Source organism: Canis aureus, chromosome 24 (assembly GCF_053574225.1).
Source record: "Canis aureus isolate CA01 chromosome 24, VMU_Caureus_v.1.0, whole genome shotgun sequence".
NCBI classification, from domain to species: Eukaryota; Metazoa; Chordata; class Mammalia; order Carnivora; family Canidae; genus Canis; species Canis aureus.
The window spans coordinates 41493854-41520333 of record NC_135634.1 but is presented as its reverse complement, the minus strand read 5'-3'; the positions used below and the strand labels follow the sequence as shown (position 1 = coordinate 41520333).

At 40.9% G+C, this 26480-nt stretch overlaps 1 protein-coding gene across 15 annotated transcripts in view; it reads left to right on the top strand.

Moving 5' to 3' along the window:
- LOC144296138 (thiamine transporter 2-like) overlaps positions 1-25598 on the top strand; it is a 37743-nt gene extending 12145 nt beyond the window's left edge. For 6 of the 15 annotated variants that reach the window (XM_077869073.1, XM_077869080.1, XM_077869071.1 and 3 more), the window contains 6 exons: positions 6158-6308; positions 16884-17035; positions 19181-20006; positions 21810-22002; positions 23457-23598; positions 24379-25598. In XM_077869073.1, coding sequence (XP_077725199.1) covers positions 16886-17035; positions 19181-20006; positions 21810-22002; positions 23457-23598; positions 24379-24555 — 1488 coding nt within the window. In that variant the 5' untranslated portion in view covers positions 6158-6308; positions 16884-16885 and the 3' untranslated portion in view covers positions 24556-25598. Of the gene's footprint in view, positions 1-4719; positions 4836-4997; positions 5143-6157; positions 6309-7796; positions 7945-16883; positions 17036-19180; positions 20007-21809; positions 22003-23401; positions 23599-24378 lie in introns of those variants that run through there. The other 9 variants (XM_077869079.1, XM_077869084.1, XM_077869072.1 and 6 more) reach the window with 6 other exon arrangements.
- The last annotated feature ends 882 nt before the right edge of the window (positions 25599-26480 follow it).

Here is a 26480-nt window from a genome sequence, read left to right as displayed (position 1 = left end):
GCCTTGGAGCCAACTTGGCTCCATCCACTACCCCATGAGTGCAGAATACAGGGAGACATGAGCCAGCATGGGAAGCTCATTTTGGAATACATCCTTACAAGCCTTCCAACCCCAGAGCAATGTCTCTCCAAGCAACTTTCCCATATTTTGACCCATGAGTCAAGGACATGGTGAATCTGAAACTCAATGAGAAAAGTTTTGGACTTTCTAGCTCAGCACTTCATAACGTGTGAAAAGAGGAAAATGGGGATGCTTAGCTTCCCCAGGTGGGATTCCATCTCCTCCCGCATTCAGCAAAGATTATCTGCAAGCAGAGAAAGGTTTGCCAGTAACCAAAGGAAAGACGATCAGATCGCTCAGTGAGAAGGGATCCTGATGCTCACAGACCGGGTGGGCTTCCATCATCCAAGTGAGACTCCTGTGCACCCCCTCCTTGCCCTGGAAGGCTGCTAGATGCAACCAAGATTAAGCGTTTTAGACACACGCTGTTTTATTAGAAGCACAACATGGGGAAGAGGTAAATGCTAAAACAGGCAATTCCGTGAAGTCTGAAGTCAAAGGAATTCAGTGAGGAAATGCATTCAGGCTGTTGTGAAATTCTGCCCAGGAAGCTGGTGGAAACCACAACAGGGAAGTGGCCACGTGCCCCAGGTCAGGCCCTGTATGGAGTATATAAGGGTCCGTGAAGCAAAGGGCATCATCAGACCCCCCTCGACCTCTCCTGATCGCCCTCCTCACCTGTCCTGAGTCCTCTCTACTGACACCATGGGGTGCTGTGGCTGTGGAGGCTGCGGTGGCTGCAGCAGTGGCTGCGGTGGCTGCAGCAGTGGCTGCGGAGGCTGCGGTAGCTGCGGAGGCTGCGGGGGCTGCGGGGGCAGCTGTACCACCTGCAGGTGCTACCGGGTGGGCTGCTGCTCGTCCTGCTGCCCCTGCTGCTGCGGCTGCTGTGGGGGCTGCTGCAGTGCCCCCGTGGTCTGCTGCTGTCGCCGCTCCTGCGGGTGCAGCTCGTGCGGCTGCAGCTCGTGCGGCTGCGGCTGCGGGAAGTGCTGCCAGCAGAAGTGCTGCTGCAAGAAGCAGTGCTGCTCCTAGGCGGCCCCTCAGCTCTGCCTCCAGGGCCAGAGTTGTTGGGGGGCTCCTTGCAGAGCACTGGGTAAGGCTTCCCAACATCCCGCCTGCCTGCTTGCTCCTGTTCTATGTGCTTTGATGTCTCAGAGCTGCTCACTCTGTCCTTGGGCTCTGAAGTTGCAGGGCTGGTTCTTTCCCTTCCACGTGATTTCACCAATTTCCTCTCTCTGTATTTTCCAGAAGGTAAGGTCAAGCAGGTAACTCTTCTCGGTCATCTTTGAAATCTTGTCTCCGTTTGGAGGAAAGATAAACCACCACGGTACAGCGTCAGCCTTAGAGAGTGGGAAGGCGGTCACCCTGGTCTAACATCTTTTTACATTATAAGCTTGATAAAGTACAATCATGAGGGTTAATATTTCATTTTCTTAAAAAAAATTACTTATGGGGTAGCCCGGGTGGCTCAGTGGTTTAGTGCCACCTTTAGCCCAGGGTATGATCCTGGAGTCCTGGGATCGAGTCCTGCACCGGGCTCCCTGCATGGAGCCTGCTTCTCCCTCTGCCTGTGTCTCTGCCTCTCTCTCTTTCTCTCTTTCTCTCTCTCTCTCTCTCTGTCTCTCAAGAATGAATAAATAAAATTTTTTTTAAAAATTACTTATGATGAAATCTTCTATTGTACACTCCCTAACTTCTTCCCATTTCTATGACTCTGTTAAAAAAAAAAAAAAAGCGACTCTTTCTTAATAAAAAAAAAAAAATATTCACATTATTCTAATGTGTCTCTTTCCACAAGATGCGTACCGTCCCATGACTGAGGCCAATGGAGCAGAAGACAAAGGGTGATATTTAAAGACCTGGGATAGGTTTCAATTAGTGGATGACTGGTCCTACACTGTCCTATAATGGGTTTTACAATAAAGAGAGAAATCTATGGGGGGGAGGAGTAGAACCTGAAATTTTGGCCATCAGTGTCATTGAGGGAAATTCCTGTGCTCTCCTGCAGCTGCTTCCTGCTGTCTGTCTGCAACCGAGTTCTGGGTGTACGCGTTGGACAGCCCCACATGGCGGGGGTGCTTCACCCCACTGCTCTGAGTACATTTTACTCATTCATTCATTCAGCACATGTGTAAGTGCTGCTGTTAGGCCAGGAATCTTGCCAGAGGTCTAAAGAAAAACAAGTCTATGCCTTCAAGGAATTGATGTCGAGAAAGAAAGTCCATTACAAAATAGGACCCTATACAGGTTTCTGTGGTCACACTTTCTCCACCTCCTGTGTCACCGATTCAAGTAGATCTGTGTGTATATCCCTGCGGCCACTTTGGTGAACACCAAAATAAGAGTCCCTTAATTCATTTATGGGGTAAAAAAACCAAGTGAGTGGTTGACACTTTCCATGGGGTTTTTCCCTGGCTCCCAGTGGCATTTGACACAACTGAGCACCCTCCCTCCCTAGTAAACTTTCATCGCTCAGCTTTTCATCCTCCTCCTGGGGACCCCCTCACATCCTGTATGTGGCCTTGCCCAACATGGACACCCCAGTGCTCAGACCTTAGCCCTCTCCTCCATCATCCTGTGTCCTCATCAAATCTCTCCTATATATTTTTTTTAATTTTCCAACACCTAACACTTTCTAACATACTATAAAATTCAGGAATTTATCATGTTTATCGCATGGTGCGCCCCTCTGCCTCACCCCACACAAAACTGAAATGTGCATTCCACAAGGCAAAGATTTCTCATTCACTCTCTTGTTCACTGGCAGTATCTCAAGTGCCTAGAACATAAAACACTATATATATATATATATATATATATATATATATATATACTCAATAAATAGCTTCCTTTTTAAAGGATTTATTTATTTATTTATTTATTTATTTATTTATTTATTTATTTAAGAAAAGGGAGAGACTATGAGCAGGGGAGGGAAGCAGAGGGAGAGGGACAAGCAGACTCTCCTCTGAGCAGGGAGCTTGACGTGGAGCTCGATCCCAGGACCCTGAGATCATGATCTCAGCTGAAGCCAGATGTTTAACTGACTAAGGCACCCCTAAATAGCTTCTTAATAAATAAATAATTTTGCAAACTTTTTTTTATTATGAAACATGCCAAATATAAACGGAAGTGGATAATGTAGCACAATAAATTCCTAAGAACCATCACCCAAGCCAACAATAATCAACATGGCCAATCTCTTATCATCTATAACCTCATCCATACCCCTCCCACCACTGGCTAATAATACACAACTAAATCCAGACCTCACCACCTAATCAGCAATGTATTTACATTCCTTCCAATGAATGAATTCCTCATCATCTCTCTCTGACTTAGACTATGGCCAAGGGCTATCAAAGAAACACAGACGTAAACTCAAGGTCCAAAATGAGGTCCTCTCTTGGCAAGAGGTTATGCAGGAAATTGTGACACCCTGGACCTTTAAGAAATTCTGGTGTTCTCTGGGAGGACCCGGCAGTCAATGTACAAAGGCACTCTTGCACAATGAGCAGGATCCTCCCACCCTCAATGAGTAGCTTGGTAATTTCTAAATTGGTTTTCTGCAAATCACAGGAAGGTGAAAATAGAAAACCCAAGCCAACGGGACAGTGATCCAAAACACAGTGGGGGAGCTTTGAATCAGTCTCAGTTCCAGTCATAGTCCTTAGAAACCAAACAGTATTTATCTTTGGGGAGGGTTTTCCATTTCTACCAACAGATAACCAAAAAAAGACTGGATTCTGGTGGGGTTTTTTTTTCCATTTTAATCTATGAGAACTTCATAACGCTTTTTTGTTTAACAACCTCCGCTTAACAAAAACTATTTAATATTGGAACTATTTGCATTGGAAAATTCTCAAAGCGCAAGAAAACCACACCTCCTCACAACCTTAAAAATAAAATAGAATGAAATGAAATGAAATGAAATGAAATGAAAATGTTATTCTATATGTTGGCAAATTGAACACCAATAAAATATAAATTTATAAAAAAATGAAATGAAATGAAATGAAATAAAAATGAAATGAAATGAAATAAAATAAAAATGAAATGAAATGAAATAAAATAAAAATGAAATGAAATGAAATAAAATAAAATAAAACAAAATAAAATAAAACAAAATAAAATAAAACAAAATAAAATAAAATAAATAAAATAAATAAGATAAAATAAAATAAAATAAATAAATAAAATAAAATAAAATAAATAAATACAATAAAATAAATACAATAAAATAAATAAATAAAATAAATACAATACAATAATAATAAAATAAATAAAATAAAATAAAATAAAATAAAATATTAAAATAAAATCACAGTGACTGAGCACATTAACTCTGGAGCCAGGATGCCCCGACAAAAACCAGACTTCTCCGTTTACTTCTGACTCACCTTCTTCAGTGCAAAATGGGCTTTTTGACTACCTCTCTCGCAAGTTTTTGGGAAAAGGAAATGGACTTATGGGCAAGGACATATTCAGAAATAGATGCACACTGTATTCGGTCCATCCTGCTTCATCACATTGAGATATCAGGTTATTACTTTTGGTTGCTCCTTTCGGGTGCGGTACACAGGGTACCTTACCCGGTGGGCCCACGGACCTGGAATTGTCTCGTTGTGTTAAAGGTGCTAAAGGTTCGGGAGGCCGGTGATTAGCATATGCAAATCGGTGGGCGGGGCCTCGGGGCCAGGTGCGCGGCTACCTTCAGCGCCGGGCTGCACCTGTTCTCCCCGGTGAGCGACCCGGAGAGCAGATACCCCCTCCTCTAGGTAAGACTAGCTGCGGGGGGCGAGGTCCGGCAGGAACACCCCGACCCCCGCCCCCACCCCCACCCCCACCCCTCCTCCCCGCCCTCCCGCGTCTCCCGGTTGGGCTGCGCGGGCGGGGCGCTCTGCGCCGCAGCGGGCGGGTCGGGACCCGCCTGGATTCCATCGCGCGCCCCGGGACGGGCGGCCTGGGCCTGGAGCTGCGGCCCCTGCGCTCTCCCGCCTGCCGGGGTGAGGCTCGCCCCCCTAACCTGGGGAGACTCTCGCTCTCAGCCGTCTGCAAAGTCGAGTAAATGAGACCACGACTCTGGTAAGGGGCCAGCATCCCCCTTGGTGACGCCCACGTGCACAGATCACAACTGAAAAGAAGCTTGGGCCCAGGGTTCTAAATCCCAATCCATGGGAGAAGGACAATCATCATACGGTTTCACTCATACAGGGAATATAAGAAATAGTGAAAAGGATTTTAAGGAAAGGGAGAGGAACTGAGGGGGGGGTGGAATTAGAGAAGGAGACAAACCATGAGAGACTCCTAACTCTGGGAAACACAAAGGGTTGTGGAAGGGGAGGTGGGGGGGCCTGTAACTGGGTGACAGCACTGAGGAGGGCACTGGATCGGATGAGCACTGGGTGTTATATGTTGGCAAATCGAACTTCAATAAAAACAAACAAACAAACAAAAACAAGAATGGAAGGAAGAAAGGCCCCCGTGGGGAAAAAGAGAAGGGACTTTGAAGTGAAGAGGCCTGGGAGACTGAGGCCTCCCTTAATTGGGATTAAAGGAAAACACAGGAAAAAGGAAAATAAAAAAAAAATTTTATTTTAAAAATAAAAATAAATAAAAATAAAGGAAAACACAGCCGTACCTTACAGTGATATTTCTGGAGAGGAAACCTAATTCATCAAATAACACGTAGAACAGTTATTTGGCAAATCACTGCTGCTGCTGTCAATGTGCAAAACATGTGAGGATGTGGAGTGCTTAAACTTTGTAAAGGGCGAAGAAAATATTTTCTACAAATACTCATACTGAGCTGTTTTGCCACTACCAAGACTGGATGGAACACATTTGTATCTCCTAAGGCAAAAAGCTGTGTTTTTATGAAGGTACATATTCTAAATAGACCCAAACATAACTTTCGAATATGTTTTTCTTCATACTGCCTTAGAAGGGGCAGAAATGGTCAAAAATACGACGTTTGCTCAGTCATTATTGGTCAGAGATCATCCGTGGTTTCTCAAAGTTGGGTAATGGTAATTGTATTCAAAGATAAATAGTCACATGAATTTAAATGAAATTATTTACCTTGTGCTTTTTTTTGAAGTGACCCTCTCTGAACTATGAGTGCCCAGCTGTATTCATTCTGGTTGAATTTACTACATGTGCTTGCAGGACACAGATGGGAAAGAAGCTTTATTGAGCAACTACTATGTGCCTAGAACCAGATTGAGCAGTTCCTGAGACAACTTTGTGAGGTGGGTACGGTTATCCACATTTTATAAGCCAAATTCAGGAGGTTAGCTACTTGCTGCAATCGGGGTAGGACTAGAAGGAATTGAAGCTTCCAACTCCAAAGTTTCATTCTTTCCACCAAACCACACTGGACACCACACACTCAAACCTGGAGAGAGGCGGGGGTGGGGGGAGCCTAAAGCTGGGAAAGTCTGCAGTAAGATGTCAAAATTTTAAATAGCATATTCCATAATTAACAACTATTGACAAGTCATTTAAGTTCAGAGGAATAAATTGGAAGCCATTTGGCTAGGCTAGAGACATGACAAATGATAACAAGTATTAAAGGATGGTTTGGGGGAAAAGATAAAGTGATGACGGACACACAGATATAAATATGATCATGTGTTAGAGGTCTTGTTAACTCATCAATGGGGAAACTGGTAAGGCCATTACAACCTGGTCAAAGGAGAACCCAAAGAATGGGTATATTTATAGATCAGGAATATTGAAATAGAGGTAAAACTGGTCTTCTGTGGGGGTGGGGGCACAGGGCTGTCCCCTCATTGGATAGAATTCCTTTGCATGTCTGTAGACAAGAATTCTTTCATTTTGCCATTGGTCACTACAATTCATATAGTTGTAAAATAACTCAAACTATGCAGGTTGGTTTTTTTGTTGTTGTTTTTGTTTTGTTTTGTTTTGTTTTGTTTTGTTTGTTTGTTTTTCCCTGAAGCACAAATGTTTTCCTGCCTGAGTCCACATACCCCTTGCATCGGACTAGTTACCTACATGACATTTCAGTGGCTAGACTTGGTCAGTTGACTTTCCCTATAAGCTGTCTACTGGTTTTATTCCTTGAGCCACACCTGAGGCTAGATCGATCTAATCAAAGACATATAGAGAAGAAACAGCCCAGAACAGGATGATTAATTCATCAGCAAATGTTTCACACCAGCAAAAAAGAATGATGCCATAGATGACAAAATGGAATCTGAAGTGTTTTAAAGATCTTGTATCTACTCTTGTGGTGGTTTTGACCAAAAGGAGAACTATTCTGGCCAGCATGTTGAATATGTAGACCTAATTCATACTTTTTGAAGTTGTGTAGAAAGCTTCATTTCAGCAAAGGTTCTCTAGTGTTTGCTTTTGTCATGGTTTGTTGTTGTTGTTTGTGTTTTGTTTTTGTTTTGTTTTGTTTTGTTTTTTGTGGAGAAGGGGCTTATGAGTGGTTGGTAGGTAATAGGACTACTTCCCAGTTTTCTGAGATTCTAAGTCCCTTAATACAAACTTTGAGAAAAAACTAGATTATTTTAATTCTAACATTCAGGAAAAAAATGTTTTTGGTATGTTTACCTCCCTGCCTGTGTTTCTTTCACAAAGATCTGTTTCTCTATTTTTTTTTTTTCTAATGAGATTCCAGAAGAGGGTGGCCACGGAAGAGGTGTTGCAAGCCCTCAGAAGGGGGTGGGCTTTAGTGTATAAAGCCATTGCTCTTGACAGCTCAGTTCTGAAGGACTCCAGACTCCAAGGAGAGGGAGGGGTATTGTGACAGGGACTCCCAGCAGGGGACATCAGGAAGGAGCAGGAGTTGGATCTGAAGGCAGGAAACTGGACTCAGTTCTAGAGAGAAATAAACTCAGAACACGAAAGGCGCAGGTAACTCTGATTCTCTCTGTATTATTTCGAAGAATGTTACATGTGGCCAGACTTCCCAAGTTTGTTAGTTTGTCCTAGCTTTGATTTGTGGGCACAGTTTCTGTTCTAAATCTTCTAGGACAGACCCGGTTAGAGAGATGCTGTTCTGTTTTCACATCGTGCCATGTAGAATTTGGAAAACCCTTAGTGCTTCCAACAGTAAGAAAAGTCCAGGGCTGCATAGAGTCCCACACAGTGAAATGCTTTTAAGGAGTAGGGGATGGGGAGGTGGAATAGAATGGGGTTTGTTTTTGTTTTTGTTTTGCTTGAAGTAGAATTTACATAGAATATGAAGTATAGATTTTAAGTTTGAGCATTTATAAAGATGTACACCCCATGTATCTATGTCTCATCAAGATATAGGATATTCCATTATTCCAGAAAGTTCTCTCGTGCCCTACTACAGTCGGTTCCTCCCCTGTCTCCTACCCTGGGCAAACTCTTATCCAGTTTCCATCACAGCAGAGTAGTTCTGCTGGTTTTAGGACTTTACATACATTAATGGAATCACAGTTTTGTGTGTGGAGCCTTTGGCAGAACATCACTCTTTAAATATTCACCCAAGTTTTGCAATAGTGCATTCCTTTTTATTGCTGATAAAAATCAGTATTCATTACTTAAATATATGATATTGTTTACTCATTCACTTCTTAATGGACATTTCAGTTGCTTCCTGTTTTTTTTTTCACCATTGTGAGTTTATGAATTTTCTTGACTAGAGTGCCAAATGGTTTTCCAAAGTGTTGTTGGTATCATTTTACTTTCCCACAAGGAGTGTGTACAAATTCTAAATCGTTCCCAACATTTGGTTTGCTAGGTTTTTTTGTGCTTAGGCATTCTAGTGGTTGTAGAGTGTTCTTGTGGTTTTCCTTTCCATTTTCCTAATGGTATCTCTTGATAAGCAGATAACAGTTTTTTGATAAAATCCAATTTATTGATTTATTTTCTTTTGAGTCCTTTTTATAGTTCAGTGACAGAGTTTTCAATGCCTATGTTCATAGTGATCTGTTTTCTTCTAGATGATACTTTTATGGTTCGTAGAGTTGATTACATCAAAGTAGTTTTTGTGTATAGAGTGAGGTAGAGGTCAGGGAAATGCCCTTTAAATAAGATGAGGGCTAAAATACAATAGCTCTCTAGAAATTGGTGAAATCATCCTCTGATCCTGATTTTGCAATAGAGGATTGAGAATTAAGCAATTCCCTGGAATGTGCCTCCCTCCAGCATCAGCGTACCTTGATTTACGCATACTGCAGCTCCTCGTTTTATTTGGATGTTTCACTCAAAGTTCTAGTCTCTTCTACATGAGCAGTAAGTAGATTGAGAGGCATAACTAGCTGTTATACTCTGCTGTCCGTGACAAGCATATATTTCAGTTTTCAGTCATCAGACTTTGGGTTTGCTTCTGTCTGGTGAGGGGTTTGGCTCCAGCAGTGTTGAAAAACCTGAAAGGTGAGTTTTGGGAAAATGGAACAAATGCTGGCCATCACTCTGTTTTTAAAGGGGCCTTGGACCTTGGGGAGAAAACCCATTGCAAATGTTGTATCTCTTGACCAGCTGTCCAAGTCCTTTGCCATTTTGAGATGGTGAGATTCATGATTATTTTAATTTACCAACCTGATGCTCGGTTATTTGAAATTGATGTTTTGACTGAAGTAAAGATTCTGGAGAATAATGTGAAAATGAGACCAGCCCATTCTCAGATGCAGTTTGCCTGGTCAGGCACCCTCTCTGAGATGACTGGGATGTTTAGTAGGGAGGATTGGACAGGAATTGGGTGGAGACTGGAGATTCCAGATAATTTTCTCCAGATTTATTAGCACCTCAATTACTTCTGGCAGTGTCTTCTAAACAAACATGGAAAAGGAGTTGATAAAATGATTCCTTTCCACTGACTAGGTCCTGATACTCTAGGCTCTCTGGAACCTTTGGAAAACCAGGTTTGCGAATGGTCTTTGCTTTGACTACGTCATCTTGTCCCCTGCATCAGGGAACCCACAGCTCTAAAGGCTTCCATTGTGGGAGGAGAATCCCATCTTCTCAGAGTGTGTGGAAGAATTTGGTCCCCAAAGGTCCCCCTAGCTAGAGAAGTCTACTCAGGCCTCAAGGAGAGAGAAGGCCCACCAACTTGTACCAGTCTCTATAGTTCTTGCTTTGTATTATTGTTTATTATTTATTATCCTTGCCTATTCTGCACCAATGTAAATATATACTTAGAAATATTTGTGACCACAACTTACCAGTACATATGTATAGCCTATTGTTTAGGAAATAGGACACTGTCAGTGCTTGTGAGTTAGATAAGGTCCACATTGGCACGTGTCCAGTCTGGTTCTTCAGGGCATAGATGAGCAATGCATGAGAAAATATTTATGTGCACAAATATGGAAAAGGTTTGGTTCACACAATGAGTCTCTAAGTTAGTTAACTGAAGGAAATACAGCCAAGGAGATGGCTGTAGACTTCAGCAACCAGGAAATGTAGGTTCCAGGTTTACCTTGCAACTCAGTACAAATGGGGATCCTGGCAACAATAAAAATAAAGTTTCCTTTTCCCTATACCATAGAATTATGATGATAAATGAATTTCTCCTGCAGCCAATATAAGAAAACTAGGCATTTCAGGGACACTATTATAAATCAAAGAATACTTGTGATGATTATTAAAGCTATGCAGAATCATATGGAAAAGACATTGACCTGAAGCCAGTTGGAAAGATTTAAAGATGTAGTTAAAGAATGATAAAAATAGGAAAAAGTCAATAATATGCTAAGAATTGGAGTGAAAGAGGAGATGAAAACTTGAACTCTGATAGCAAGAGACTAGAAATGCTTAAAGAATGATAAAAATGGGAAAAAGTCAATAATATGCTAAGAATTGGAGTGAAAGAGGAGATGAAAACTTGAACTCTGATAGCAAGAGACTAGAAATGCATGATAAGAATTTGTTCCAAGGAAGATAAAAACAAAAACAATGAGAAGCCACCCCAGCCCACCCCAGTCATAGTTGAAACACAAGTAAACCTTACATTTTTTAGGAGATGGAGATGAGTCTATGAGTGTCTTAAAACAAAGTTGGTTTAGATACACTAACCAGAGAAAGGGAAGCGGCACTAAAAATAAGTGGCCTTCCAGAAATAGACTGCAGGTAGGGATTGAGAGAAGCGACCAGAGACTTGCTAAAAGGTCCCTGATGAATTTTAATGAAAAATCACCATCATTTTCTTAGCCATCAAAAAGAGAACGGAACACATCATTTCCCAAGTAATTTAGATGGGTCACTTCCCAGTGCAAAGGTGTTTGCGTTCCCCAGAGCTCATGCAAGGTCATATGGAGAGGCCAGCAGTGCACGTGGCCATTTATTACTGGGGCCATATGCGCTGCATGTGTGCAGGTGGTGTAACTGGGTCAGAAGTAGGTGCTCTCTAGTACACTGGGCAGGCCACGCAGGGAGACTGCACCCTGCCTGGGGCCACTTTTGCTTGAGAGTGAAGCAAAAGCTAATGCCCAGCGTTCTTTTCCTCCACCTGCTCTTGTTGGCTACAGCTCTCCCTCCAAAGAGCTCTCCTACACCACCCAGCCGACCCACTGAGGTAAGCTCTGTGGCAAATCTAGTTACTGCTCCAAGTCTCCTCCAGAAGGAGCAGCTGATTCATTCAGCTTTCTGGTTGTTTCTGGCGTTTTCACTGTAGATTTCAAGTAATGATAACACACTAAGCTGACTTTTGTTTGGAGAACATTCTTTTATTGTATTTTCTTTTGACCAACTGCCCATATAATGTTCTTGTGCCTTTTTAAAAATGGAGCACAAGAACATGTGCTCCATGTAATGGAGCATACGAGTAATAGGTGAGAATTACTACTACAGGAGCAACTTTTTAAGAGGATTGTCTTCTTTGGAAAGCACAGAAAGGGGGGAAAGAGCAACATCTAACTTTCAGAAGTGTCAAGTCAGAAAATCCATCCAATTCATGTCCTTGAGTTAGAGTCAATGAAGTGAGGGAAGGTTTAGAGTACTTTCTAGGATGAGGATAATATTACATGGTCAAAAATAATAATAAATGGAAAAGTAGCAAAAGGACAGTCTTTTCTAGAATGGTGCTTTGCCATGAAGGCTGGAGGCCCTCCCAGACGGAACGGGTATCCTATGATGACCCTAACAGGTGTGCTTAGGAGAGATGTGAGTAAATATTCAATCCTGTATTTTCCTCTGCAACTTCTTTTGTCTTTTCTTTTTTTCTTAGAGAGCTAGAAAGAGAGTGTGTGTCAATGGGGGGAGAGGGAGAGAAAGAGTCTTAAGCAGGCTCCACAGCCAGTGCAGAGGCAGATGCAGGGCTCGATCTCACAACCCTGAGATCATGACCTAAGCTGAAATCAGGATTTGGACACTTAACCGACTGAGCCATCCAAGCATCACTTTCCTCTACAATTTCTAACTCCATGACTGTGTCCCAGAGAAAGATGTAATTTATGATGTGACCATTTTTGTATATTTCTATATTGATAATCCAAACAAAGCTCAGAAAAAAACATAGCCTGATTCTGCAGTGCATTTTGATTCTTAATATATTTTATCTGCAAACAGGACATTTAAAAAAATCCTGTTTGCAACCCACTAAATTTTGATGACACTCACAATCTGAAAAACATTATTCTAAAATAAAGAGGAATTGGATGCTGACCAGGCACTCGCAACACAGAGGAAAGATTACTGAACTTGGAATTGGAAAAACTGAGTTCAAATCCGGGTGAAAACCTGCACACATAATACTGCCTGTGGCCCTCAATTTCCTCATCCAAAAAATGAGTAAATACCATCTTCTCTATCTACCTACCTCACAAAACTGTCAAGGAAAAAAATAATTTTTCAAATGTAGAAATTATGGATTGTGTAATTTGATTATCATCGCTATAGTCATGTGACAGATAAGAGTAGCATCTCCTCAATAAGATAAAAATAAAAAGTGATGATCAATGCTTCCAAGCTATATGACCCCATTAGCCAGAGGTTTCTCTAGTAGGGAGAGAGTGATTTGGGCAGGGATTGTTGGGTTGGAAACCTAGAGGCCATGCTGACGGTGCCTATGGGGATGGCTGGTGAGGAAAATGTCCAGGAGGTGGGAATGGTGCCAGAGAAGTCAGACCCATCTACTCATCCATGTAGAGGGAAGGCATAAACCTGGCACCAACAGACCTGACCCTGACCTCAATCTTAACCTTGCTTGGCTGAGTGCCCATGAGCTTTAAGGAGGCTCCGTTCCCATGTCTGAGAAATTGGGGACATTTTAGATACATATAAAAATTATGTAATTACCATCGATCCTTGAACAACATAGAGATTAGTGATGCCAACCCCTGCACGGTTGAAAATCCACATTTGTCTTTTGACTCCCCCAAAACTTAACTACTAATAGCCTACTGTTGACCAGAAGCCTACTGATAACAGTTAATTAACACATATTTCATGTGTTATATGCATTATATATTGTATTCTTCCAATAAAGTAAGCTAGAGAAAAAATCGTAAGGTAGAGAAAACAGATTTATAGTACTGTACTGTATTTATCCAGAAAAAATCCACCTATAAGTGGACCCATGCAATTCACACCTGTTGGTCAAAGGTCAACTATATGTAATATTAAATATGATAAATATATTATTATATCATATAATTCTATTCATATTTATTTAATAGAACCATATTTAATAATTTTAATTATTTAAATAATAGTATCTGTATATATTCTATAAGATATATAATTATAGGTAAATATATATAATTAGGGTTGTTCTAAGGATCAGAGACAATAATGTTATACAGCAACTAATACAGTACTTGGTGTAAGGCAGGAGCCAAGCCGACAGTAGCTGATAGGTTGTTCTCATTTTATCTGTGTGAGTTGGCAGGATCTTTCACAAGTAAGAAAAAAAATCACTGCCTTCAGAGAGTGGGTGAAAGGCCATGCTGAGCTGGAGAATTTCAGATACCTGTGTGCCAGTAACTAAAGAAGCCAGACCCGTGGTATTTATTCAGTGCTAGACACAGACACTCCAGGGCACCTACAGGAAAAGGTTTTCAGCTAACTGGGCCAGAATGGGTCACAGACAGGGAGTGATGTGTGCACATGAAGAGGTTAGTGGGTTGGGGCTGACGGTGTGAGACGTCTACCCAAAACATCAGTCACCTGAGGACCTTTCCATCACCTGGCCTGGACTCTTCAGGGCCTAGAGAACCAGAAAAGAATTTCAGGGCTGCATGTCTACGTGTAATTTTGCAAAAGCTCCCTGGACAATTTCCATCCACTTCCCTCTCCACCCTGTTAAGATCCAAGTCCGTGGCATGGAGCCAGTTTGCCCAGAGGGTGAGAGAGGGACAAGTGGTCCTTGGGCATCATGTGTCAGAATCACACTCTGCATGAATGCAGATTCCCTGGCCCCCATACCTACTGAACCACACGTTAGGGATGGAGTCGGGGAGCCCATATTTCTCCAAGTTCCCAGGGGATCTGATACATAAGTCAAGTCCACACGGTCTTTGTTAAGGGGCCGGAGTAAGGAAGGATTAGGAAATGAGGCAAGTGCTAGATGCCTAGGAGACCTTGGGTCGGGGCAGGTGAAAGAACAGCCAAATATTTGCCAGTGTAGAAGTCTCCCAGCAGGCAGCGACAAGGGCTGGAGCCCTGCAGGAGGAAGAAGAGACACCAAGCAAGACATGGCCTCAGAAAGGGTCTGGTTGCTCCTGCTGTTGTCTGGACTAAAGGATTCCTGCAAATGTTGGATTAGATGTCTTCTCTTATTTCCTCTAGCAGAAAACCTAGCTTTGGAGCGTGTGTTTGTTTCTGTGGGGAGGAGGCTAGAAAAGGAGTGAGGAAAGGAAGCCCAGTATATCCTAGGATACAGGTGTGAGCCCCCCAGATACTTCCCGGCTGTTTGCAGCTAAGGCCAGACACATTCTCTCATTTCTCCTCATTAAGCCAGAATCACTGTGGATTCTGGATCCTCCAACATGAAGAGAGGAAAGGGAAGAGAAGTGCCGTGTGTTTGAGCAGCGGTGCTATGCCCAACATGGCACCAGGTCCTTTCCAGATATCAGTCAAGGCACCCGGTACTCACAGAAAGCCTACACAGTTAACATCATTACCCCCTTCTACAGATGCACAACTGAACTGCAAGGCATTTGTAGAGTTAAGGGCCTCCCTGGCCTTCTCCTGATGCAGCCAGCAGTACACTCTGGAAATGCAAACAAAGCTTTACTAGCTCTCAGCGGTGAAGTTTGACCTTCATCCGCTTCCTTCTGCAAGACCTACCCACCTCCCTAGCCCCTAGCAAAGTTTGTCTTCCTGAATACCTGGAATTGCACCCAGTGACTTCCTCTGCTGGAGAGATCATCACTTTCCCTCTCTTAGGTCCACTTTCAAACTATAATTGGCTCTATGTAGTTAGTCATAATCTTTAGGATGAATGTGTTCATGAAAATACTTTCTTCCCTCACTACGAGGAAAGGTTATCATTAGAGCTACCAGAATGAGGCAGAGTGGAGCAGGAAAAGGGATCCAGATGGACATCAGAGATATGTGGATTCAGATCTTGACCGGGTGATTGGAAGCCAGTTGTAGGACACCTTGGATGTCCCATATGCTCACCTGGGAATTTGGGAAAGTGGTATATATTTTTACAGTTATTATTAGGAGTTAATAAACTAGATAATATACAGAAAAGCATCATACAGCAAGTTAATTTCCCCATCCAAGGCTTCCAAAAATGTGGACACTTTGTAAGTAGACTGGATCCCCAATATGAAGGAATCAGAGGGGATTTTCCTGTGGCAGATTCACCATTGGACTTCTTGCCTGAAGTTTGAATTTCAAGCAATTACACTTGTGGCTTCGAAACAAAGCATGAACTATTATTAATCAGCTCCCTGCCCCCACTGAGTGGTGTGAAGTTGCAGACCAATGGAAGAAATGGGCCCAATCTTAATGAAGAGCAGGGTAGCAACCTACAAACTGGTGCCTTTCGTTCCCAACACAGACTAAGCATCAGTCTCGAACAGAGGGGATATAGGAAAAAATGGCCAGTCGATTCTTCATCTGGCTTAATTTTTTTTTTAAACTGAGAAATTATAAGTTCTCAGATTGGAGACACCTAACAAAAGTATTTTGGATGTGTACTATGTGTCAAGCAACCACAAAAGTAAGGGATGGCCTAATGGGGAGATAAATGTGTAAATAAACAGGCCATTCAGTGTGTTAAAGATTTCAGGGTCACAATACAAAATACTATGGCAGATGAATTAATAGTAACTTGAGGGATGTCTGGGTGGCTCAGCGGTTGAATGTCAGCCTTCAGCTCAGGGCGTGATCCTGGAGTCCTGGGATCGAGTCCCACATCAGGCTCCCTACATGGAGCCTACTTCTCCCTCTGCCTGTGTCTGTGCCTCTCTCTCTGTGTCTGTCGTGAATAAATAAAATCTTAAAAAAAAAATAGTAACTTGAGCCACTAAATCTTGTGAAGTTGGAGTTGACCTCCTAGAAGTATGTCACCTACCACATGTACACCAGTAATGCACCAGCCAGGGTTGTACTTCCTTTCAAGCATTAATTAACCCATGTTTACCATTTATCAGGAACTACTCATTACCATGTTTATGCTGAAGAGCACTAAGGGGGCGTAACCTGTCCCAGCAATAATGAGTAAGAAGCCTGTTGACTAAGGAGGGTTTGACCGGCGCACCTAAGGAATATGTGAAAACACTTATGAATCATTCACCTTCCCATTTCAGCTGCAGACAGAGGAAACTTTATCCTTCCACAAAACATTTAGAAACACGTTTCTCGTTATATCCAAGATGCCAAAAGTAATTAAATGTCAGCTAATTTTGACTCTGTTTCCATTTGATCAGCCATGGATTGTTTCAAAACTTTGTCAAGTCATTCCTGGATTTATCCTACTGTGATCCTGTGCTTATTTGGATTTTTCTCCATGATGAGACCCTCAGAACCCTTCCTTATCCCGTATTTATCTGGACCAGATAAAAACCTGACCAGCTCAGAGGTAAATTAATATACATACATACATACATATCTTAACGTGGTTTAATTTTACAGGATTTGAACAAGATGTGGGGTTAGGGCTTCATCAAACTTGAGATATTAACGCACTAACCTTGGTGATCCATTTTCATAGTATTTGTCATTTAATACAATGATTCAAATTAGTCTTCCCTCCTCACACTTGTAAAAATGGGAAGCCTCAGCATATTAAAGTCCAATACATATTTTTTTTAATTTTTTATTATTATTATTTATGTATGATAGTCACAGAGAGAGAGAGGCAGAGACATAGGCAGAGGGAGAAGCAGGCTCCATGCACCAGGAGCCCGACGTGGGATTCGATCCCGGGTCTCCAAGATCACGCCCTGGGCCAAAGGCAGGCGCTAAACCGCTGCGCCACCCAGGGATCCCACATATTTTAACTTTTATGGAGCTCTACCATTAGTCTTAACACAAGGTAATTTTCAGGGCTCCATCAATTCTGTTATACTAACGTAATCCTAACGTAAAATCTCTGCCAGGCACAGGATCTAGTCTTAATAAACTTTTAGATGGCTGAGGTATAAGCAGGATATGATAAAGAACCATATCATTTTTTTTAGGACACTTACTCAGTTGTGAAAAACTGTTTACCAGCCAGTGAGACTTAACAGCTTTATCTCTCAGCTCTATCTTCCCCTGAAGGCCAAATTGTCTTAAAAGATCCACCTCCTTTTTTAATAATAAGTGCAACAAGAAAAGGCACTCACCCACCTGGAGAATTACCCTGCTCTAGTTTTATAATCTCCAGCCATAGCCACGAAGACACTACAGAGTGTGTGCCTTCACCCAGAAGGCTAACCGATGCTAGTTAATTTGGTGATGAGGTGCTACGGACAAAAAAGCAAGCGTGTTGTGTGGTGATGTAAAATCACTTTGCGACAACTCTGTTTCCAATTTTTTTCTAGATGGAAGCCGATCACAATTGAGACAAAACAAAGGACAAATACAGGTCCTAAATCAGCCAGTGAACCGACTGGGGTCTGCTTCTGTGACCACTATAGACCAGTTTGCATACCTATGCCCAGAGGTGCCACTCAGTCCCACTAGCCTTTGCAATCACTCTGCTGTCTACAGCAGTGGCACAGAACAGAACAAATGCAGGTGTGGTGTGACAGTGCTGCCGCCGCACCCATCCTGCCCCAGAGATCAACCCCTTTGGTCCTTCCTTCCTAGGAATGATCACTGCGGTTCCTTGCATTTCTGACGATAGCCATGAGATACCCACATCAAATGAGACAGAATTGAGTAAGCAGAGGTTAACCAGTAGAATTGGGAGGGGAAAAGCTTTGGGAGATTTGGCCAGGAAGATAATGCAATGCATGACTTGTTCCCACTTTGCAATTTTGCAAGGTTATTTATTCTTTTCTGTCCTCACATGTGTTCATTAGACTGTGGACATTTCTGACATGGTGATGGATCAAATAAACATAAAGTTTGTTGGAGTCTTCTAACATTGTAGCCCCTTTGTCTAATGTTAAAATCTTTGAACAAAAGAGGAATGGTATTTTTTTAAGAGACTAAAAACCCCAGGAGTGTCTGTTGAATAATTTTTAACTAATTTAACTCAAATGTACATACTGTTTAACTTTAAGAGAGTTCAGATTGCACATTAAGCAAATATATTCTTCCGTTGGGATGCACATAAATTTATAAATTGGTTTTATTTTGAAGAAGGGGGAGGACCTCTTTTTTCCTTGAAAATCCATTTTCTGGGGGCCCCTGGATGGCTCAGTCAGTTGAGTGTCTGCCTTCAACCCAGGTCATGATCTCGAGGTCCTGGGATCGAGTGCCGTGTTGGGCTCTCTGCTCAGCAGGGAGTATGCTTCTTCCTCTCCCTCTCTCTCTGTGCGCTGTCTCAAATAAATAAATAAATAATCAAAGAAAGAAAGAAAGAAAGAAAGAAAGAAAGAAAGAAAGAAAGAAGAAAGAAAGAAAATCAGTTTTCACTTGTGCTTTTCCATAATATGAAGAATATCCTATCCAGTTGGATGCAGAGTTTGATATTGGGCAAGCCACCTACACCTTAGTAATGTACTACGTAAAAAGGTATCTCTTTCACCTCCTGGTGCTTCATGGTCACATGATCCATTTTTCAACCTCACAGATCACAAACGAGATCTTACCAGTTTGGACATACTCTTATCTGGTGCTGCTGCTCCCCGTGTTCATCCTCACTGACTATGTCCGCTACAAGCCAGTCATCATCCTGCAAGGGATCAGCTTCATCATCACCTGGCTGCTGCTCTTGTTTGGCCAGGGAGTGAAGACAATGCAGGTTGTAGAGTTCTTCTATGGGATGGTGACTGCCACCGAGGTGGCCTACTATGCCTACATTTACAGCGTGGTCAGCCCAGAGCACTACCAGAAAGTGAGTGGCTACTGCAGGAGCATCACACTGGTGGCCTACACAGTGGCCTCCGTGCTGGCCCAGCTCCTGGTGTCCCTGGCCAACGTATCGTACTTTTATCTCAATGTCATATCCTTGGCCTCTGTCTGTGTGGCCTTTCTTTTTTCACTTTTCCTACCAATGCCTAAGAAGAGCATGTTTTTTCATGCAAAATCCAACAAAGAGGTACAGAAACCATCAAACAAAAATACAGTGTCAGATGAACCTTCCAAAGTTACCACACAAGATGGTGAAGAGATACCCACTTCAGAAATACCAACCATTTCAGGGAACCTGGATGGTGCTCCGGTGAATAGCCCAATGCCTAAAAATTTGGTTTTAAGTGTTTTTGTGCAGTGGTTCCAAGATTTGAAGGAATGCTACTCCTCAAAGCGTCTTTTTTACTGGTCCCTCTGGTGGGCCTTCTCTACAGCAGGTTTTAACCAAATTTTGAACTATGTTCAAATCCTGTGGGATTACAAGGCACCATCCCAGAGTTCTTTCATCTATAATGGGGCAGTAGAAGCTATTGCAACCTTTGGAGGTAAGCAAACATTGATTTATCTTCCCTTGATGGGCTACCCCCATTAAGTTTTTGTCTTTGTTGCTAAACTCCATGGTGGTAAGCTAATTCTGTCAGAAGGCATATTAACCTTTGTTTTTAATGGAAGGCACTGGAAGAAAGAAAAAGAGGACCATGACATTTGTATGTAATGTGGTAGAGTTATGGCAAGTAACTCAAGAGCTCTGGATTAAGCACCAAATGATTAAATTTTAGGCAAACTCCTAAGATTCCAATTCATCATTAGGAAAGGGGTTAATAATACCCCTTCTTCTTTCAGGTTGTTTTTTTTATATACAAAGAAAAATACTCACCTTATATATAAGTAAGAAGTTTTCATTATTTTAGTAAAATAGATTGAACCCTCAAGCCTTCCAGATTACCACTAAAAGATTTGATTTAACTAGTGCCGACCATTAGCAATCTTAGGTTCCACACCAAAAAGTTCTAAAAATGGGGGGATCCCTGGGTGGCTCAGCGGTTTAGTCCCTGCCTTCAGCCCAGGGCATGATCCTGGAGTCCTGGGATCGAGTCCCACATCAGGCTCCCTGCATGGAGCCTGCTTCTCCCTCTGCCTGTGTCTCTACATCTCTCTCTCTCTCTCTCTCTCTCTCATGAATAAATAAATAAATCTTTTTTAAAAAAAGTTCTAAAAATAGCTTTCTTAAGAGATTTAAGTGAGATGTGGAATGTATGCAAGAGTCAGGATTCTAACACCAGAAGGAAATCTGCCTTTGAAGTTTACTCTACAATAAATATTTATATCCTGGTAAGTGGGAACTTAAATTCAACTGAGACTTTAAAGATATTTTCTAGGAAGTAGGAGATTTCCACACCCTCGTTTACAAAAAATTCAGAAAAGTCAAGTGGCGTCCATTCTCTTATTGTCTCTCTTTTGGGAGGCTTCACCTTTACTCCTGCACACCAGGACTGCTCTGGACTTGGTTCACTGAAATTATTTCTTCTACATTCCAAATTCTGGGAGGGTGGGGTGAAAGAATGGTATTTCCTTTGTAGCATTGGTTCTTTCCTGGATCACACATGGAAAAGTTCATCAAACATCAGTAACTTGAAACATAAGTACCTTTTATTTTGCTAAAAAGAACTATAAATGCTAACCCTAATGACTGCCAATTATTCAGTCTCTTAAACTCTGTAAGTCAATATTGAGTTCACTGAAAACCTCAAGTAAATGGGTTAGATCTCAAAGACACTGAGATGGACACCAGCAGTTTAAGATTACTAATAAAGACTAAAATTTTCTATCCAGGGCAACATATCTGTTACCCATTGAAAAAAATTACGATAAACAACCAATGAGAAAGGCAAGTGTGGACGGGCCAGGTATACTATCAGAGCAGCCCTTTCACTCTTCTCTATTCCTGCTCCTCACATGTTGTAGCAAGTGACAGGGTTTATGGATCGTTTCTCCCCAGGCTGCTGTGGTAAAAAAACTTTCGGGCCTCTCCACATGGCACAGTACATGGCATGTAATGGATATTAATTAAAAGTGTGGCAACTACCTGATTGAAAGAGGAGGAGGTAAAGAGAGAAGCCAACAGAAAATATGGTTGAGAAAAAGATAAATCTACATGCTATTTTTGTGAAATCCATACATTCATCATGTACATTTGCCTAAGACTTGACTTTTTAAAGAGAGCACAGTAAAAAATAAATAAATAAATAAATAAATAAATAAATAAATAAATAAATGTAAATAGAGCACGGTGGCATATCCCATGTGCACAGTCAATGTGTGGATCTCCCTTAATGTTTCTTTCTCAGGGGCCGTGACTGCCTTTGCAGTGGGCTACGTGAAAGTCAACTGGGATCTTCTGGGAGAGTTGGCTCTAGCGATCTTCTCCATCATCAATGCAGGCTCTCTGTTTCTCATGCATTACACAACTGACATCTGGGCATGCTATGCTGGCTACTTGATATTCAAGTCCAGCTATATGCTTCTTATAACCATAGCAGTGTAAGTATTACCAATCATTTCTCTCCACTCCTAAACCCACACCATGTTCTCTCTTCTGTAGCATTTCTGTAGTTCTTTGCAAAACTTCAGAAGTATTTTAATCAATAGCAATATTAAATGTTGGCTACATATTAAATTGGGCACAATGAAGCCATGTTTTCATTTAACTATTTGACCTCTGAATGCTGCTAAGATAAGTCATCAAAGAAAAAAAATCCTATGGGTTCATGAACCAAAAGCAAAGATACACTGTCGGGTTGTGATTTTTATTTCAAGTTTTTTGCCATAACAAGGCAGGGTGCAATCTGCTTCTGAATGATTAAGTTTAGGTTTCATCATTAATTTCATTTAGTTGTTTGTGTAATACCAGACATATACATTTGGGTGAAGCAAAACATACTCAGCGGGTTATAAAAACTTGGATATTGAAAAAAGTGGATGCAACGATTATAAGAAACTAGCTCAGAAATCAGTTTTTAACAATGAAAAACGTTTTGTTTCATATAGAAGTGCAGAGAAAGCTGACTACAGGAAATGTGCTTTGATATTAATCAAAAGAGATAAGAAATATTTGAATTTCAAATCACATGAAAGAAGTAGAGCCAGAAGCTTTATTAAGTTCTGAGGTTTAATGTGTGAAAAATGTTTGATAAGGAATTGACAAACCACAGAAATATGAGCAGCTTGGAAAAAGATCATGAAAGAGAATAAGGTTGTTTACTTTTTTTTTTTAGTGGAAATATGTCAGTTTAACAAATCAAACTCATGTCTCTTAAGTTTCTTCTTTTTAATTCAAGGACATTGTTAAGGTAGGATTACATTACTTCTTCTCATTTTAAGAATCTTCAGAACCAAAAGCCTTTTACCCTTGTTCCACCGAACAGCTCTAGATAACATACATTTGCCAGTCATTCAGTAGTTATAAGGTGTCAAAACCTATATAGTTATTAGAATAAATTATTTATAGATTCACTCAATTATACAACCAATCATGATCTGGATCTTCCTAAAAATAAATAACTCGCCCACCAAAATTTGAAACTGTTGATACAATTGACAGGAAAAAGAATAACTCTCCAAATGATTCCATGAATTGGACATTGCTTGCATTTTCATAAAAATTCACTGTGAAAGAGTATCTATAATCAGAAACCATCAAATATTCTCAGGTTATGAAGACTCAGAAAATCTAGGTTCAATTTCTGGAAGCATTAAATTGAAGAGGAGAAATTGTGCCATATTTCCTTTAACTGGTGTTTTAATTCAGCCTTCAACTGTATTGTATTTTTTTAATTCCCTTTGCTCTGCCTATTTGTCTAAACTGGAAGAGATTTAGACAAAAAGGGCTGATAGCAAGACACTGCTTTGATCTCCATTTCTTTATTTTCTGTCTTTTAAGGGTAAGGATCCCATGTGTATTTTGTTAAAGAATGTAATTCAACATTTAATGATAGATTTCAGATCGCGGTTAATCTGAGTGTAGAACGCTATGCCTTGGTGTTTGGAATGAACACCTTCATGGCCCTGGTGATCCAGACCATTATGACAGTGATCGTAGTAGATCAGAAAGGACTCAACCTGCCAATCAGCATTCAGGTAAGCTGTAATATTGTTGTTTTCCTACTCAGGTAGTTGGGGGAATGTGGAATAACTAGGTAATCTGAAAGGTTTTTTCAACCTCACCACAAGCAGTATTTAATTTCTTGAATTGCTTAGTTGAGCAAATTTTTAAATAAGCAATTCCTTCCTTATCATATTGTAACACACCAAGTAGGTTTTCAGCAATAACCATACTCGGTAACATTTGCCGGTGGCTACTAACATGTCGTCAGATGCCGCTCTGGCCATTGTGCCCCCTCTATGTCTGCTTTTCCTCCTGCCATAATATTCGTTCCAAGGTTTAGGAGATTTGACTAGAAGTGGTACATGACTGCAGAGCTCAACTCCTTTTCCCTACTCCACTGAGGGTCTTGAAATAGCCCCATTTCACATTTTACATATGGATCTGGGAAAGAAAGGGATAGTTATGTAAGAAGTAACCTCATTATCTAAAATTCATTCCTATCATTCACTAAATTCATTCACTATCCTGTAGACATAAACACATGGATCAGTGGAATTTAGTGTTTTTTCACTATTGTTGGTGTTAGCTGGGGTGTGAACCCAAGCAACCTTGGCTCCAGAGCCCACATTCTTAGTTACTGAATTTCTTACATTTTTATAGTTGATTCTTCTAAGATAGAAGAAGAAAGTATTGTGTATATCCTGGGTCTTAGTTATCCCATAATCCAAGCAAATCATTATCATCACTGTGTATTATCAGTGACATAGTCATATTTTATGTGTGTCTAATTACCTCTATGTGTTTTTCTCTAGTTTTTAGTTTATGGGAGTTATTTTACAGTTATTGCTGGCATTTTTCTAACGAGAAGCATGTACATCATCTACTCAACCAGATGCCAAAAGCAAGCACAGAGACCAGCTACAAGTCAGAATCCAGATGAGCCCCACCCAGAGGGGCTAAGGAATGTCATTACAGGAACAAAGCTCTAACCTTATGGCAGCCACTGCATCCGCTGGGCAAGGATCCTCCTGGTCATAAAGTTACTAAGTTCCACAAATTGGTACACTTCCTAAGTCTGGTTTTCAACAAACCTTTTCAAAACCACAACAAAATCTCAGTTTTAGACCGGCTACTATGTGTCCATCTGTATGCAGTCAACAAGGCCCACCATCTCGATCAAATAGCTTATGTTGGGGACCCCAGTGAGTAGCAAGAACTGAGATATTCTGGTTTTGATTACTCACTAGGACATACACATGGCATGGAAATAAACTATGAGAAAACACCAGTCATCCTGGAGTTGAAGTTCTCCATTCATAAACAGAAATACTAACTGGACCAACCCCTTTGCTAGGTTTAAATATTTGTTTTATTTTACCAAAACAGACAAGAGATGGGACATTTTTTGTCACATAGTTATTTTCCTTATTTTATCAAGTATATTTCTATATAACTTGCAGTGCTCTGAGAGAATCTCCAGGTCTGGTCCAGTTTCTAAGGACCCCTCTTCAATCCTGATAACATGGCATTGTTCACAAACTACTATTTGATAATATCACCATTTGATTTTGTCATGATTACTTTTTACTTTGTGTTATTCTGAGTGTTGTTGAAATTCTATCTCAGGAATAGCCCCAGACATTCCTGTGTATCCACAGAATGACATTCAAGTCAATTCCTGGTGGCCTAGGAGAGGAAGTGAGCTTTCTCCCTACCATGACTCCAGATAGGTCATGATATGTCAGTTTGATCTCTGTCTAAAACAGAAAAATGTAAGTGGAAATTTCCAGGAATTTCTGAAAATATTTGTAAATAAAAAAAAATAATGATGGGGCCAGCAGCGAGGGGGACATCTAATTTTTAAGTGGCAGAGATTGTCCTACATAAAATACTATGTGCAAAAATATTAAATTGCCTTTCTAAATTCTTGATGAATTGTGCTAAGAATCATCTGTGCTTGTATGTCCTTTGAAACTTCAATAGAAGACACATGGAATAATCTGCCATGGAAATAAAGAATGCCGGTTCAAGATTTGTGTCTCACATATACTTTTCTCCAAATTCTAAAATTCGATCACTGGACTGAAAATAAAACTCAGCTCCAAAGCCAACACCTACTAAATAGAGAAAACTAGTGACATTCCTACTTATATCAAAACCAAGGAAAAGATAATCGCTATTATTCTCCTTATTTAATTTATTGTACTAGAGGTATAAGCTAACACAATTAGACAAGGAGAGAGAGAGAGAGAGAGAGAGGGAAAATAAAAACTTTAAAAGAGGAGGCAAAACTATCATTATTCTAGAGACCACAAGTATTCACCAAGGAGACTCAACTAAAAACTAAGATTGCAGTGCAGAAAGTATATAGAAATCAGCTTTACTCATGATACAACAACCATTTAGAAGATGCATAGGAGTAAAAGATCCAATTTATGATAGGACAAAAAAATACAAAATAATTACATGTAATCTATTTAATAAATGTGTAAGGCATCTATGACCATACCTGCAAACACTTCTGTAGATTGCAAAATAACACCTAAACATATGGAAAAGCCTATCTTGTTCTCAGGAAGAAAAAAATACATAAAGACATCATGTTTTCTAAATAAATTTATAAGTTAAATCCCATCCTAGAAGGAAAAAAATGCATCTTTATTCAGAACTAGTAAGGGTGATTCTAAATTTAATTTGGAAAGAAAACAAAGAAGAACCAAGAAAATGCTTTGTCCAGTTGGAAAATGAAATTAAATAATTTGCAGAGAAAAAAATTCTATTTAAACTCTCAACTACATGGGATCCCTGGGTGGCTCAGTGGTTTAGTGCCTGCCTTTGGCCCAGGGTATGATCCTGGAGTCCCGGGATCAAGTCCCATATCAGGCTCCCAGCATGGAACCTGCTTCTCCCTCTG